Below are 16,951 nucleotides of genomic sequence, written 5' to 3' on the forward strand. Positions count from 1 at the left end.
CCACGCTGTGTCCCTGGGGACTCCATGCAGCACATCCAGCTCCACCAGCCAGCATTACAGCTCTTGAGGGGTTACATGTGACACTTGGGGGATCAGAGCATCAGCACCCACAGGCGTGATCTGGGGCCTCTCTTGAAGTTCAGTCACTTTGTGAAAATGTAATTTTCAATATCTCATTAGGACTTCTCCCATCTGTTAAGCATCATCCCGGAGACTTTGGTGACACTCTAAATGAAGCTGTGAAGAGATGCGTTTGTTTTAGATGTAATTGGACAGCTGTTTTATTATGAGTTAATGAACTATGATGATTAAAAAGAATTCAGTTTTAGCAAACCATGTATTAACAATTACTCTGGACTAAAATCACAGCTAAGCAAGTGCAGGACAACTTTCATGACAATCACTGGGAGCAGTGATTGGATTGGAGGAGACCTGAGCACCAGCAGCACCATGAAAAGCTGATCCTGAGCTGGGGAGTCCTGCATTTGTCCCTTCCACACTTTGCAGCTTAAAAGAGATCTTTGTATATGAGCTGGGCCTGGTGCCAAAGAGCAGAAGCCACAAAAAGCAGTTCGTTTCCATCAGAGGCTCCCAGTTTGCATGGAGCAGTTTTCAAGCAGTGGAGTCTGAGAGTTTCAGTGAAAAAGCTCTTAAGAGTTAAACGAAGACAGGTCCATATGCCACATGTGCAAGTCACTTATCTCCTTATGGTAAAATAAATCTGTTCCAAATCATTGTGACTTCCCAACAGCTGCCTCCTGACCTTTCTCCGCCTCAGCCCTCCATTTGGCCTTCTTTTCTGCATTCACCCTCAGCAGCGTCTGATCCTTCTTGGCAGCCTGGAAACAATTTGGTGGAAATCATTGCATGCACATTTGCCACCACTAAGTTTCCCCACATCTGCACCACTTCCTTTGACACTGTCCTTTTTGATATTTTGCAGTGATAGAAGTTAATCTGTTTCCTTGTTACACCACATTTTCAGCATTTGCAGCTCTGATTAGCAGGAGAATTACACTGCAAATTGTTTACAGGTGCGCTGGGACTTGCAAGTCAACTTGGAGACACAGCAGTGGGGTGGGATAGGGAGAAGAGTCACAGCTCTTGGTGACCATGGTGGCATCCAGGCAGGACCACAGGAGCCTCATGGCTGACAGATGTCAGGCAGAACCAGGTTCCATCGACACTGTCTGAGCTATTCCATTCCCTTTGGCCAGCCCCCTGTTGAGGCAGTGTCACATGGAGCACTGCACTGCATGGCAGCGTGGGTCAGGAGCAACACATTCATCAGCAGGTTGTGCTTTCCAATGCCAGCCTCTCCTCTGGAGAAGGGGTGATACAGCTCTTGTGCATACATTGCTCATGTGTAGGTATTCTCAAACCTATCTGTCACCCAGTGCTTATTTCCAAAGAACCATACATTAAGTGAACCATTTCCCCCAGAAATAAAACTCACTTCTTTGCCTGCGATGATCATGGTCACACAGCCCAGCACAGTCAGTGCAATCATGATGTAGCAAACCTTTATCCTGGCAATGTTCCTTGCAGTGTCGAGGACCTCAGACCTGTGGAGGACAGAGCAGACTTTCCATTCTGCAGCAGCCTGTGTGAAATGGGATCGTGGGGAGATGGGTAATGAAGGCTCGAGTCTGGCAGCTACTTCCTATCAAGGTACAATGGGGTTCAGCCTTCTCTTTCTGCAGCTGCTTAAAGGAGGACTGTAAAACTTAGCCTGTGGGGAAAACATTTAGGTCAAAAGCCATCAGTAATTGCAGGATTAAAAACTCTTGCTCTCCTGTATTCTTTTGTTTTGTGAGAGAGTGAACACCTGTAAAATGACAGGGATGGGAAAATCTTTTCCCTATAATAACAAAGGGCCAAGCCTTGGGTGCTGCAGTGCAGGCCATGGGTGCTGTGCAGCACCAGGAGACACTGGGGCCGTGCCACCAGAGCCAGGCAGTGCCACCCTCAGGGAATTTAAAGCCCACCACAGCACAGCCTCTGCCAGGCAGTTGGCACCAGCCCCACGAGCATCTGCCTGCAGTGGGAGGCTGACTGGGTCAGAGCACACAACTGCACCATCCAGGAGTTTTCTTCCCAAGCAGCTGAATAGCCCCATCCATCACTGGAAATCTCCACCACCTTCCATGAGTAACTCCTGGCATATAACCAACAATTCATGTTTGCAAGAGACTGCAGCATGGCAATGAGCCATCCCTGAAATTATATCCAGCCATGGGTCACACCTGCAAGGGGAAGGACAGCTGGAGGAGAACCCAGGATGTCACAAGTCAGAAGGATTAGGACTCCAAAACTGAGTGACAATCCTTTAAAAAACATCTCAACAAGGAGGTGAAACCACAGCCCATACAGGAGCTCACTGCACAATTCTGTCACCAAAGCTGTATGTAGCCGCAGCTTCTAATTAAAATTTATGCAGCATTATTAATCACTAATCAATAAAACCTAGAAAAGCATGTAAAAACCCAGATTGAATGGTATCTTATCATGGTGGCTTCAGAGCTTCAAAGCCACTTGTCTTACAAAAGAGACTTCAGCCTAGTCTGAAATTTGTGATAACTAAAAGAAGCAAATCCAGTTTATCTCACAGGGAATGACAAAAAGTGACAAGAGTTGCGATTATTTACAGCTATTTTTGGACACCAGCATGGGGGAGGCACTAACCCCCACAAGAGCACAGCTCTGGGTAATGCAGACTGGGGTCTGTGTGTTCACAGCCAAAAGAATCATTCTGACAGGTCCACTTACGATATGTGCCTGGGGATGTCCTCCTCCTTTTTAAAGCGTCCTGACCATACTAGCACCTTTTTATCAAAATTTGTAGGCTTTCTTTCATTCCTGAAAACTTCTTTACCTGTAAGAGATTTTGTACAAAGCAATGAGCTAAGCTCCAAGAAGGAAAAAGAGCTGTTGGCACAGAGGGAAAAGGATTGAAAGTTTAAAATTACACTTTTCTATTCTGTGGAAGCTAAATGTGCTTTCTAACATCAAAAAGATTTAGCAGCTGGCGTGAGGTGCTTTGTTACATTTGCAGTTTATTTAATCTGACTTTCTTCCCTTTAATTTTGGTAGGTTTTAACCTAAAAATCTCTTCTAAACTTCCTGATTAAGAGAGCAAATGATGTGGGGCTGAAGTCCCCGAGCCCACAGCGACATCTCACCCTGTGAGCATCTTGCTTTTAAATGGCCCAACGAGTGAGTTAAGCAAACTGCCAGCAGCACAGGTAGCTAACTCCTCAACAGCTTCTCCTGAAATCACTGATGGAGAGATGATGTCTGCTAAAACGCAGCCTGGTGGGAGACTGGCAGTTGTTCTCATGCAAGCTGGGTACCACATTACTGCACTCTAATGATGATACATTACACCCCATCAGGCTGCCACGGTGATGCCATTTGCATGCTGTCACCCAGAGCTCAGTGAGAAAAGGGCTCTGGCTCCTCTTGATGGAAACAAGCCCAATAACAGGCAACAACAAGGACGGTGGCAGAGAAACCCTGAAAACACGGTGAGCAATGGCCAGCTCAAACCCTGGCTTTTGCAGGGCACACCTGTGCAAGTGCTCTTTGCAAGGCACTGAGACTGCCCACCCAGTACTTACATCCAGGGATGGGCACCCAAGAAGAGACACTACTGTGCCCTGTGCTTGCAGATGTGGGGCTTGGGTTGGGAAATGTCCAATTGTGACCAGAACGGGCAGGAAGAGATGGACATGAAGATGTCTCCAGTCTCAGCATCCTCACTCCCTGACTGCTGCTGGATTGCTGGTGCTCAGCTGGAAGGAAATCACTGCTGCTACAGAACAGGGCATGGAGAGAATTTCTTCCTGCCTTTGTTTAGCTGGTCAAATTATAGTAAGTGCCTTGGTCGCAGAGCTGCTCATGTATGCCAGTGGCTGAAAAAATCCCAGTTATAAAGCTTGGCCCAAATAAATTTAGTCTTCTGCTTCCCTTATTTCTCTCACAAAGTGCAGTGAGACCAGGAGAGCTGCATCAGCAAGTGCCAGCATCAAATCTGCAGCAAACAGTACACTTGCTAAAAGCAGATGCTCCATCCCAAGGAAGACAAGGGCAAAGCCCCTGCTGGAGACCCCCAGCCATCCCACAGGAGCACAGGCAGGCCCATGCAGCCCAACTTTTCCTCGGGTGAGGGTCTGCAAAGGCACAGCCAAGAAAGCAAAGAAGAGGAACTGTCCTACCAGGAAGCTGGTTCATCTGGGAGCAGCCCATGCGTGCTCCCTCTCTCATAATCCAGGGCACTGCCTGGCACAAGCACACACAGCCGTGGCTGTAACCTGGCACGGAGCAGAGCAGGAAGCAGAGGGGAGTAAGTCCTCCACTTGCACCAGCCCTGCACACTCAGGAACATGCACTGATCCTCCTCTGGAGACCTGCATCTGGCTAAGAGGAGGAACATTTATTTGTTTTAATTGACAGATTTCCTGCTGCCACAGGAGAACAGCTATATAACAGAAAAAGCTTTGCCCCGTGCACTGTGCTGGTCAGAGCTCTGGGTGTGCTCCCTGCCCCAGGAGACAAAGCACTGCAGTAACTCAGCCATGGCTGAGAATGTGCCTCATTTTCTCACCTTTCCAGAAAATGCCCTTTTCCCTCCACGCTGCAGCAGGAAGCAGTGACCAAAGGCTTTCTACCCACCTGCACCAGCCGTCTGCAGAGCCGTGTCCTGGGCGTTCTTTGCTTTGCTGCCAGCAGCTCTGGCGGGGCGAGCCACCCTCTGCCAGAGCCCGGGGCTGTGCCCAAGCAGCCTGCCCAGCATCCTGCCCTGGACCACCTCTGCCCCACCAGCCTGGGCAGGAGCTCAGGAGGCTGCTTCTAGGATTTATTAAAGTAAAAATAGCCCTTCCTGTAAGAGGGGAGTGGCACGCACTTCCACCCTAACAAACAACAGGTTTTGCTGACATCATGATGACGAGTTAAACTTATCTCCTGTGCTTACCAAAATGACACACCCTGGGAGCTGGGAGGGCAGAAATCACCGCTGGGGCAGCTCACACCCAGCCCTGACTGTGCCCCAGGCTCCCCATCCCAAGGAGCTGCTCAGGAGAACAGTGGATATTTACATTATTTTCTCAGTCCTTACTATGGAAGAACTAAAATAAGACAGTGTGCTGTATTTCCCCAAAGACAGGCTTAGTGAGTGCTAATTATTACAGCAGGTTAAGCTGTTAGAGTTCTTAATTGTTCTCAGCTACGAAATAATCTTGCAAATCAGTTGCTTTAAACAGATTTTATGAAAAGGAGCAGTGTTTACCACATATCAGAATAAATGGGGTTTGGTGACAGGAAAATAAAACTGATGTCTTTACCTATAAATGCAATATAGGGAGTCCATCTCACATGCAGATTGCAAACTTTCCTAGCAAAGAAAAATATTTCAGATATGCTTCAGGTTTAAAACAGTAAACTAAGAAATTATAACAAAAATCTCAGCTGATGTAGTATTTGCCAGTCAGTAAAATTGTCATTGAAATGTAGCGTTACCTATAAAGTATTTGCCCTCCACAAAGTCTGGATAGTGCTAAATGTTTTCCATAACAGCAACTGTTCTAACCAGAGAAAGAGCCACAACCAATGCTATTTTATCACTCTGACATTTCTCCTGCATTTTGCACAAAATTCTTCCTGATGGGTCAGGAAATGGAAATGCAAAATACTTGTTTCATTTGGAGCTGTGGGGTATTTACTCTCCTTAGACATACAAGGCCCTAAAGCTGATTTACAGGTAAGGAAAAAAATTCCATTCAAAAGTGAAGAAGCAGTTGCCAAAAGGAAAATTTGCAGACCAACTTAGCAATACTACCCAATGTGATATTGCAGATAATCAAAATGTGTCTAAGAGCAAGGGGAGGGACTGCAAGGGAAGAGTACTGCAGGTGTGGACAGGGATATTCTTAAGGGGCTGAAAGGATGAAAGATGGGAAACAGATGCAGCTCTGGCTCCTCAACTTCTGCCCCAAGAAAAAACACCATCATTTATGGAGATGTTTTATATTTTTTGGGAACATGGAGTTAATGATACTGAGGAAAGAAGAAAATCACAGCAGTGACAAATGTGGTTTTTCCTCTTTCATGAAAGCCCCGTGATGTATCCGGACATAACACAATGTGTTCATCTTAATTCACTTGTAATTTGGTAAAGCAAATTAGATCCATTTCCAGATTAGGAACCCATACAGAAAATAAATAGTGTTTTGAGCTTCCAGCTGCAAACAAGACCTGCAAACAAGAAGAAATCAGTGGATGTGATTACGTTGAAAAAAGCAGAAGGGAAAGCTGGTAAAGTCAGAGAGAATATTTGTGTCCTGCTCAGGATTTCCCTGTGGTAAAATGGGTATGAGGGAAGATGCATTTATAACCTGAACTTTATGGCCAGCATGCCTGAGCATTCCCACGAGCTCCCTTCTCCCTTGTGGAAGAGCTGCTGAGTGAAAAAAAGGCACTGTACATCTGGACATCCCTCAGTCCCTGTGCCAGGAGGCAGGAGGGGCTGTGGGCAGGGGATGGGATGTGCTGCCTTGGTGCTTGTGTCACACTTGGACCTGCCTGGCCCCACATTAATGCAGAACATTAGAGCATCTTCACTCTCCAAAACACTCATTGCAGAAGTGACATGCTATGTCATGTCTGATTATGGATTTGAAGAGGAAAAAAAGAACATTTTTATATTATGTCTTAATTTCTCAAAAGGGGAGAAAATTGTAGGGGTTGCAGGCCTCTGTTGCTTGTTCACTAGGGGCTGCCAATTGTTTCCTCTAGCAGACACACCAGTTAACAGCTGTATTAATCATGTCTGCTGTGAGCAAAAAGGCACTTCAGGATTTATTATGCCAGCATTTGGAAGCGCAAAGACACAGAGGTCCTCACAAAACGACAAAGGCAGTTACTTGCTCCTGAATTTTATTTGTTTGTCTGGCACCATGAATGCTTAAAGACAGGCTGAGTTTTACTGCAGTGCATGAGGGCTGTAGACACCTCTGTGTTAGGAATTCCAGCTTTCCTTCAACACTGTGTGAGGATCTCCCTCTGGCCCAGAGCAAGAGGATCCCTTTCTGAACAGCAGAGAGATGCAGAATGCTCTTGGACCAAGGCAGACTTTGTGAGCAGCCTGATGAACTTTGATCTCATTAGAGGTGTGTTGTGCCTGTCCCAGTGCAGGCACATCCCCTCTGCCCAGGCTCCAGCACATCCACAGGAGGTTCATTCAGTCACTCCCCACACCAAGCCATCACTTGATACCATCAGTGACTCATTACCAAAGTGCAGCCAGTACTTCATAAGCATTTAGATCACATGTAGGGAGTTGATTGAATAGGAGTAACAACTTGTTCAGAGTTCCAAATTAGCAAAACTGGGTCTAAAGCACCATCTCCTTCTGCCAGGAGGGGAGCAGGACCCCAACACCTGAGCCAGCCCTGGACAACACAGAGAGCACTGACTAGCTCCACAGGCATTGCCCAGGCTTCCTCTGGCCTCCCTGCAAGGGGAGGGCACAGATCTGAAGGGTTTTGAGTCACAAAGGACCAGACTAGCTCAGACAGAGCAGAGGATGGTCTGCAGCTGTGGTGGTGCACACTCGTGACATTTCTGGTTTCTGTGTGAGTGACAGGCAGCTGCCACACTTGTTGCACACTGCTGCCAACACTGAAGATTTAAACTAAACAGGAAACCTCACAGGAATCCATCCTGGTTCTGCATCCTCTTCACAGCCCTTCTGCCAGCTCAAACTCTGCTGCTTCAGCTGCCTCCACAGCAAGGACCAGCAGCCAGTCCCTAAACACACTCAAAAACCTTTGTAGAGCTGGAACTGAGAGACCACAATATAAACCCAGTTGGTGTTTGTGAAACTCCACTGCTCTGGCTTATGGCTGACTTCATACTGTTATTCCCAGCACCTTAATTCTGATTATTGTCAGAATTATTGCAGCAATGAGAAACTTGGACTCAGGCTCTCTTCACTTGTCCTTCTTCTGCTGCTTTCATAGGAATGAAAGAGTTTTTTCCTCCAAGAGCCCCAGGTTCCCACATATCTCTTTACACCTCCTTGTTCATTTTCATAATAACACATAACTAATCTTTTTCCTCATACACAGAAAAGAATTCATATGAGTATAAAAAAAAAAATTACTCTGCAAAACTGTTTTCAGTGTCCTCAAAAACAAGTGGCTTACCATCAGACTCTGGTTTGCATGCCATGAAAACTTCTTACATGAGAGCTGTGATGGGGAACAGAAGATAATCTTATCTTAAAATTCTTTGCCTCCCCCCATCTAATTAAATATGCAGCAGAGCTCTATCTTGGTTCCCTAGACAAGATAAACAGCAATCCTGGATGGGCTTGAGGCTTATGAAATTAGAAGTGAGTCAGGAAATATTTTTCCACACAACTGGATCTTCTCCAGCAGCACAGTTTAACGCAGCAAGAGCAAGGAATTGCTTTGAAAAGTCTCATTCACCTGCAGAGTCCCAGCCCAAAGCTGTCCCTCCTCTGCCAGGTCCCCAGGGAGCAGCACTCTCAGGGCTTCAGCTCTCTCCAGATGTGTCACCTCCTCCCCATATCAGGGATTAGTCTACCCTAGGGAAACTCAAATGCAAATCCCAAGAACTAAAAGCTCCTTAACTGTTCCTCACCATGGCCAGGTCAATCGAAAGAATAATTACAGCATCTTACAACAAAACCAAAACTTGAGGATTTGTAAAGAGGTCTTTACACAAGCGCCAGCATGAGGCTTTAATCAACTCAGAACTTGGATTCATATTTTTTATAATCTTAAGTGTTGTCAGTGATACATTTTTGTGTGTTTAACTTTGCTTTAAAAAAAAATATTCCTCTATCCAGTTACTGAGGGATCCTGCATTTTCTGCCAATACTGTCCCTATTCCTCCAAATTTTATAGTACCACTACCATTTGAAAAATCTTGCCTAGAAACCATAAATAAGATACTAAGCCATAGTATTTAAACAAACAAACAAACAAAACCAAGCCCAAACTCCACTGTTTCTGGTAAATCTTGCCTAATTCACACCATATGAGCCTTTTGACATCAATTTCTTTAGAGGGAAAGTAAGACAAGAGGACCCATAAGCCACATTTGCTGTGTTTCCTTCCATCCATTCTGTGTTTTTAGAGAAGACGCAGTAGAATCTTTGTTGGACACAGGAATGCAGTTAAGAATTGTCCTAACAGGAGCCAAATCCAGTGGAGTTTATGAGTTGCAGCTGGAATCACCAATCTCTGTAAGCAAACACTGTAAAGGAACCTGGAATGGGTCTGAAGTGTCCTGGGTACAAGGTGCAGGGTTTGTAACAGCTCATGTCAGAAGGACAAAGCTCATGGCAGCAAAACAGAAGTGAGTCACTGCTCTGGCAAAGGCCAGCTTGCCTTTTCCCAGGGTCTGGGATGATCATACAAAGGTGCTGGTCCAGCACAGGGCAACTTGGCATGGGCAGCATTTGCTACACATGGGCTGAAAGGTGGGGTAGCCCCAAGTGCACCTTCATCATGGGGGAGCAGCTAAATGTGAGCAGCAAAGATCACAGGACCCATGGAAAATCATCCAAAATAATTGAGGTGTTGTGATGCAATCACATCTTTTATTACTAGGGAAAATGAAGCACTGATGAGCTTTGCACCAGGTCACTGTTTTCTGGAATGGTGCACAATTGGACTGTAGAGCAAAAATGTGTGAAACCCCGGAGAAAACAAAACCATCAGAATTTTAACAGTTTACATTTTGACTCAGAGTTTGGAGAACCATTTAATTTAAATGTTTTCCACACCTGTTTCCCCAGCTGAGCCAGAGGAACACATTGACAAGGACAGACTTGCTGTTCTCTTGTCACTTAATGATTTTCTTTCCTAAGAAAAATGGCATTGTCTTCAAAAACAGATGCATTTACAAGAATTTCAGTCCATTAGTCAATAGTTTAGGGGAAAAAAAAACCCTCTAATTTAAAAGGATTGAACCATTCTGTGTGGAAATTTCTTTTCCCCGCACTTTTAATACAAGGATGACTCAAATTTTTTTCAGCTCCTGCAGAGAAGTCATACACCATCAGTCAGGCCAATAAACTGGCAGATATCACTAGGAGCCCCTCATTGTGGGGTTAATTTCCCTCCCAGTGAGGGGCTGGAAAGGTTTGTAACCAATGCAGGAGCAGTGTGCATCTCAGGTAGCACAGGGGGAGGCACTGCCCTGGGCATAATTTGCACCAGTAATGGACAACACAGCAACCACAACAGAGCCAAGTGCCTCCTCAAATATTTGAACTGTTTCTTGACAATCCTCCCAGGGAGACCATGCTGGGTGAAACACAACCTGCACATAGGACGAGATTTGCTTGCAGCAGCTTTTATGTGTCCAAAGGGACCACAGGGAGACAGAAGAGAGGCATGGCCACCAAAGAGCCTGGCACAAGAGAGTCCCAGGCAGCTCCTGCTGCTCTCATGTAGTCTGGCAAAGCAATAATGAGGAGGAAAATGAGACACTCCTCTTGAGAAGATGAATAATGACTGCAGAGGGGCAAGGAGCTGCTTAAAAATAAATTACATCCTACATAAACAGGACTTCACTTCTTCAACAGTAACTCAAAACTGTCCTGCATTTTTTGGACTGTGCACGTCATGGAAACACATACACAAGCCATGGCAAAGAGCTGTCTTACTAAGGAGGGATTTACCCAAAAATAGAGTTTATCGTGGACATATGAGATGCTTCCAGTGTGCTACCCACATTGGATTGGCACCTCTCATTTGCTTAACCTTCAAAAGTCTCTCACAGGTACAAATGCTATCCTTGGAGAACTGGGGGTTCCAGAAACAAAGACAATTTGGAGAAGGAAGTAGCTAAAGCAGGGGCCTAGGAAGACTGGAAGAGCCTCTGATGTTGTATCCGTGGGACAAAGACCACTTGGTGCAAAGTCAATCCTTCAGGTCTAAGGATGAAGATTTCTGACTGCATTTGGTGAACTCAGGATGACACCAAGCTGCCAAATGGATGCTGCCATGGAAAAAGCAGATGCAATTCTAAGATGTACAAGAAAAGTCATTCCAGCAGAGAAAAAACAGTTATATTATTCTCACATACAACATCTGGAATAGCCTGCAGTACTCTGCTTGTTTAAGAGAGTTACTCAAGAAGAAAAGGAATAAAGGAAGAAATGAGAAGAATATGTCTTTTTCTTGGCTGGTTATAAATGGAGAGGCATCATGGTAGATGTCTCTCTGAGAAACTCAGTGCCAGAGAAGATGGGCAGTAAGGCTGAATCATAACACTGGTACCTGAGCAAAGGGAATAAGCTGCTCCTGGTGAATGCCAAGGGCTGCCCCTTTTCTGATGGGGCTCCTTTACCTTCCAGCACTGGGGCAGGGGCTGTCCCCACCCTCCCAGCAGCTGATGAAGCACAGGCAGTAAAGCCAGCAGCCAGGCCACAAAGCTCTCCAGGCTCCTGCAGCACTGGTTTAACTTCAGGCCACAGCTGCACAGTCATTAGTGTTTACAAAACAAGTTCCCAGAGAAGTAAAATTACACACCAAGGAAATAATAAGCAGCAATGTAATCAGATGTGAGAAGGAGATCATTTCATTACCTGAACCAGGCTTCATTATTCACCATTTCCCTGGCAAGAGCTGATAAATGCAGGCTCATGAATCTTCGCACTCGGACGAGCTCTTGGAGCTGCTGGCTCAGCGCTGCCCCGTGCAGAGCAGGACCAGGACATCCAACTGTCAGCTGAAAGCCCAAGAGGAAAAACACAAACTCATCCATTGCAGCACTGCAGAGAGAGGAGGGAGAGGGCTCAGCCATGCCTGGCTTGGTCTTACAGAGGCACTTTGGCTGTGGGAATGCTGTGGCTGCTGTCTGGCTCAGAGGAACAAACTCTAAACATCCCAAGGACAATAGAGGACCCTGTGTGCACTGGTGATATGTGCAAAAACCAGAGCCAGATCTTTGGAAAAAGCCTTTCAGGACCAATAGTATCAGTCCTGACAGTTCCTTTCCCATCTCAGCTGTTAAATGTCATCCTCAGCCTGGTCATGATACAAGATAACAACAAAGGCAGAGGCAACAGCATCAACACACAAAAAGCAGGAGCTTTTCCCACTTCTGTGGCACTGTCATTTCTTTAGCACAGTTCCCTGCTGCCTACTGTAGCTATTCCTCCTTCTAAAAAGCAGGCAAACAGGAAATACACCACTCACTGTACACAATTATTAAAAAAAACCCACCCCAACCCCCCCAAAAAAATCCCAAAACACAAACAAACAGAAAACAATGCTGAAGAAAATAACAGGTAAGGAGAGCAAACTTCCTTAACACAAACAAGTTCTTAGAGTTGTGAAGACAATCTCTGCTTTTCCTATATTTTCTGTATGTGTCACCAGCAATGTGGATCCCAAATTTTGTACAAAGAAGCAGAATATTTGGCAAGACTCCTCTGGAAGGAGCTTAGACGCTAAACAGCCCACATAAGATGAAAACCTATTCAGAGAGGAACACACATGTCCTGACATTAAAGGGAAATACTGCCATCATCTGTCTTCCAGTGACAGGTTTTATTTTCCTGCCTAGTGTGCCTAAGCCATTCATCACTTCCAGGATGAAAAGGTGACTCTGTTGTTGCAACCAGCTCCAAAGTCCGTGCTCGGACTCAAGCTATTAAGCAACGCTGCTGTTGGTAACTGGAATCAATATGACCATGTTGCTGCAGCAGAGTTTAAATGTAGAAATTTCTCAATTCTCTACACTGAAGACAGTGTCTAGGCCCAAAAGAAGAAAATAGTTTGTAGATTCTTAAAAAACTAAAACCAAACAATGAAAAAAATGTTCCTAATGCCAGGAGAACAAGAATACTGAGATGCAGCAGTGGGAGGCAGCAAGAGCAGAGCAACCCCTGCTCCTGAAGCCATTTGCACACTCATGCACCAGGCAGGATTTGGGCTCTGGATGTCTGCAGTCCAGACAGTTCTAGAAAGTGCAGAGAATGAGGTTGGTTTGCCTCTTTCATCCACACTGGCAAAAATCCATCACACACACACAGAGACACGAGGCACATTTTGAGCACCATCAGTGGCCCCCAGGAAGGTGAAATGAAGGAGCAAATGAACACACATTCATTCATATTTCATAAAAGTATAAGCTTTGAAGTTGGAAAAATACATCTAGTAGACAAAGTGTAGCAGTAGCCAGGTCTGTAAGGGTTTGGGGTGCAGAAGGAGCCTCTATTAAATGTTCCTCAGTGAGACAATGGCCAGCCACACCCTCAGAAAGTGCTGTGGCTGGTGAAAGTGCAGGTCCTAGCACATATCTGGTGACATTTCAGAGCTCTAGAGGAACACAGCTTTTAAAGCAGATGGAGGTTGCTTCTCCAGCAATGCCTGTGCCTCTTAGTTCTTTTATTGAAGTTAGCCCTGCTGAAACTCCAAGATAGGAGCTGGACAGTCCAACTCTGCTTGTTCCCAGTTTACTGGCATCTCTCCTTGTTTGTGTCTTATCCCCCTAAACTTCCCTTCCTTTTGATTTTATTTTGTAAATCCCAGATTTAATCAAAGTCTGCATCTCCAAAGTTGAGTGTACAGTTTCACAACATCTTATTGGCAGGAGCATCATCCCAGATCATCATCCCAGACAGGTCTTTGATGACAACAAACTGACTCTCTGGCAACTCAGGGCAGGGGTCTACTATCAGCCAGAGTGTGGATTTCAGGATTCCCTCAGCAGCAGGATCAGCTCTCACCCAAAGCCTGGAGGTGGCCACGGGCACGGCACAGCCAGAAGCTTTGTCAGGCCTGGAAGGTGGGTGATGGAAACAAGGCTGGATGCTTCCTGCCCCATAGCTCCACACTAACATCTTGTGTCCCCACCTAAGGCAGACAGACTGGCCAAAGCTTGCCAGAAACAGTTTGATCTATAGATAAATGCTCATTGGAAGGGTTTTTTTTTAAAAAAAAAACAAACAACCCTGAAATTAATTTTGTTTCTAATTGCTACCTAGTTTCCTGGATGAAAATTTTCAAAACAGTCCTTCCAAACTGATTTTCATGGAAACATCAATCCCACATGATCTTTTCCAAGATCACAGAAGAAGCAGTGCACTCAGGGCTGCCCAGCCTCAGACCCTCCAGCTGAACCAGGGCTCCCTCCAGTGACTCACCCTCGCAGCAGCTTTTCCCAGGTCACATCTCCAGAGTCTGGGTGATGTCTCAGCAATCAGTCTCTCACTGCAGCCTTTTTGCCTGACACCTTAATTTGATCTGTCATTTCACAGCCCTGTAGCTCTATCTGAACAGGTGGAATATGACAGATTCCTCTCTTATTTCAGTCTTTGTCAAACACCGTTATTCATTCACCATAATCTACACATTTCTGGATTTTCCCATAAGCATTCTCCTTCCTCTCATCAACAGCTGCACTTTAACACTCTGTAATTCCTTCCCACATTGCCATCTGCCTTCCCAGCCTGTCCTGGATGTACAACGTGGGTTTGCTTCTTTGGGGTCTTACCTGGAGTTTCCTCTTCTGCTTTTGAAGTACTTCAACAACACTCAGCAAAGTAAAACTAAGGACCAAAATTCCTGGTGGTCATTTGCTTGGGTTTAATCATTCTGGCCACAGAACACCTGGGGAAATTCTTTGTGTCTTCATGGTGCTGGTATTTCACTAACATGTATGTGTAGCTACAAGCTGCCTTCCAGGTTCAGTGGTAGAGGTGAACATGAGCTCTCTGCTTCCTTGAAAATGACACAATTCATCTTTTAAAGGGAATCACTTTACCTTACTTTGATTAACACTGGTGGAGGGGATCTGCCATCATTGGTGCTTGCTGCTGGTTTCACCCTGTGGAACTCAGGCTGCCCATGGCAAAGCCAGTCATGGTTTCCATACTTTTTTAAAATTATAGTAAGAAACTCTGACAAGAAGTTCTACTTTTCTGATTGCTTGAAGGAAAATGATGAAAGTCTGGAACTCAGGAGATTGTGCAATGCAGGGAGATGTCCAGATGAAACTGCACCCAAACTCTGTTGAATGTGAATCTGTTTGTGTCTGGCAGAGGACACACAAGAGAGAAAATTCAATGCATTTCTCTTGGCAGCAATGTTCTTTTTCTTGTAAATGAGTTAAAGTTTGCAGATATGAATCTTGTAGCTTGAAGTCTACTCAGGTGAGCCCTGTGTGCAGCAGCAGGGGCTTCTTGCAGGGCAGTAGATGGCTGGTATAAGCCTTCAGCATCTCCTTTGCAAAAAATACCCTGAATTCTTTCTGAAGCTGTTTTGTCCAATGTCCTTGCCACCCATCTCATTCTCTCACTCATTACTTCACTAACTTCCCTCTCCTTCCCGCAGTCTGTCCCTTCCCAGGTGAGAACTGCTGTCAGTTCCAGCAGATGGAGCCCCTCCTGCTCCCAGCCTCTCCAGGCTGCTGACAGCCCTCTCTTCTGGCTGAACCATCATCCTAGAGCAGCTGGAGGGCAGGAAAAGGCTCCTCTTCACCAGCTGCTAGTACAGCCTCCAGGCCCACAGTCCTTTTTATAAATTCCCATTTAATTACTTTCTGTACTTTCTGAGCCCGCTCCAAAACAAGACTATTGCACTTTCTAAGACAAGATTCCTGGAGGTTGAATCTTTCCAGTTCAAGCTCTCAAAGGCTTAGGATCATAGAAGCTTTTGTGGCCACCAACTCCACACACAAAATTAAAAGTTTCTAGGTCTAAACCCATTAAAAACAGAAAATCACATTTTATTTGCCAGTTCCAAAATCATTAAAAACAGGGGGAAAATCACATTTTATTCACCATAAAGTGTTGATTTGTCACAAAAAAAAAAAAAAAACAAAAAACAAAAAACCCACACAAAAAAAAAACCCAGTATAAAACATACACCGAAGTATGCAGCTTGGGCAAGAAAGCCACAATCCACACTCCTTCATGTCCAGAAAAATGACAAAGCCCTGAGAGGAAGTGACAGCTGAGCACCCTGCTGCTTTGTTCCCAAGGAACCATTATTACAGTGAGAGAGATGTTCCTCACCACACCAAATGTATTTATTCTCTCCTCAGTCTTTTTTTCCCCCCTTTTGCTGGATTCACTTGTATTACAAATGAAGTCAGTTTCTCTTCACCCAAACCCTTCCTGCTCATGTAGATGCTCAAGTCTGTGTTCTCAAATACATTACAAACTTCATAACTTTTCATTAATTGCATTATTTCAGCAAAATGTGGAATAACAGCACTACAAGGTAGTTGTAACCTTCACTTTAAGTTCTGCTTCTTTTGGCCCTACCGTAACACTGTTTGAGTCTTTTAAAAAAGCACTTTGGGTCTCCTTTGGAAGGCAAAACCCAAATCTGAGTGAAAGAAGCAGAAAACAACCTGATGGGTAAAGCATTGATGAAAATAGGAGAGCAGACAAACCAGAATTCAGTGGTTACTCCTGCGTTCTGCAGAGCCTAATGGCAGAATATGGAAACACAAGGTTTTTGAATTAAAGACAGATGAGGGCTGAGCACAGGGCATGACAGAGAAGATAGTTCTTTAGGCATCCCAAGGGGAATAATGAGAAATAGAAAGCAGCCTACTTTTCACCATGTTTAAACCTTATTTCCTGTGATGGCAATTTTTTGCCACTCAATATTTGTATTTGTTTAGACAACACACACACGCGCACACACACACAGAGCATACTCAACATCAAATCCTGAGCAGCCTCCCAGCACACTGAGCAAGGCTTAGAGAGAAGAATTACTCATGTTCCCTGAGCTGCAGTGCCAGGCAGCAGCAGCACACCCATTCCCCTCTGCTGCCTGCACCTCAGGGCACCCACACACACACACACACAGAGCACCTTTGGGCTCCACTGGGAGCCCCAGAATGTCTTTACTCTCCCCACATCTGTATCTGCAGTCCAGCTGGATACCAG

At 45.3% G+C, this 16,951-nt stretch overlaps 1 protein-coding gene across 1 annotated transcript; it reads right to left on the bottom strand.

Annotated features, from left to right (window-relative positions):
- Positions 1 to 731: 731 nt before the first annotated feature.
- Positions 732 to 4,795, bottom strand: LOC311157789 (protein FAM162A-like; the record flags this gene model as incomplete). The annotated part of the gene is made up of 4 exons (XM_084212741.1): positions 732 to 839; positions 1,457 to 1,565; positions 2,770 to 2,875; positions 4,675 to 4,795. 4 exons carry the CDS (start codon positions 4,793 to 4,795, stop codon positions 732 to 734), a joined length of 444 nt encoding a protein of 147 aa, XP_084068867.1.
- Positions 4,796 to 16,951: the final 12,156 nt, after the last annotated feature.

This window comes from Fringilla coelebs (assembly GCF_963513975.1).
Source record: "Fringilla coelebs genome assembly, chromosome: 11".
In the NCBI taxonomy this organism is placed as follows: Eukaryota; Metazoa; Chordata; class Aves; order Passeriformes; family Fringillidae; genus Fringilla; species Fringilla coelebs.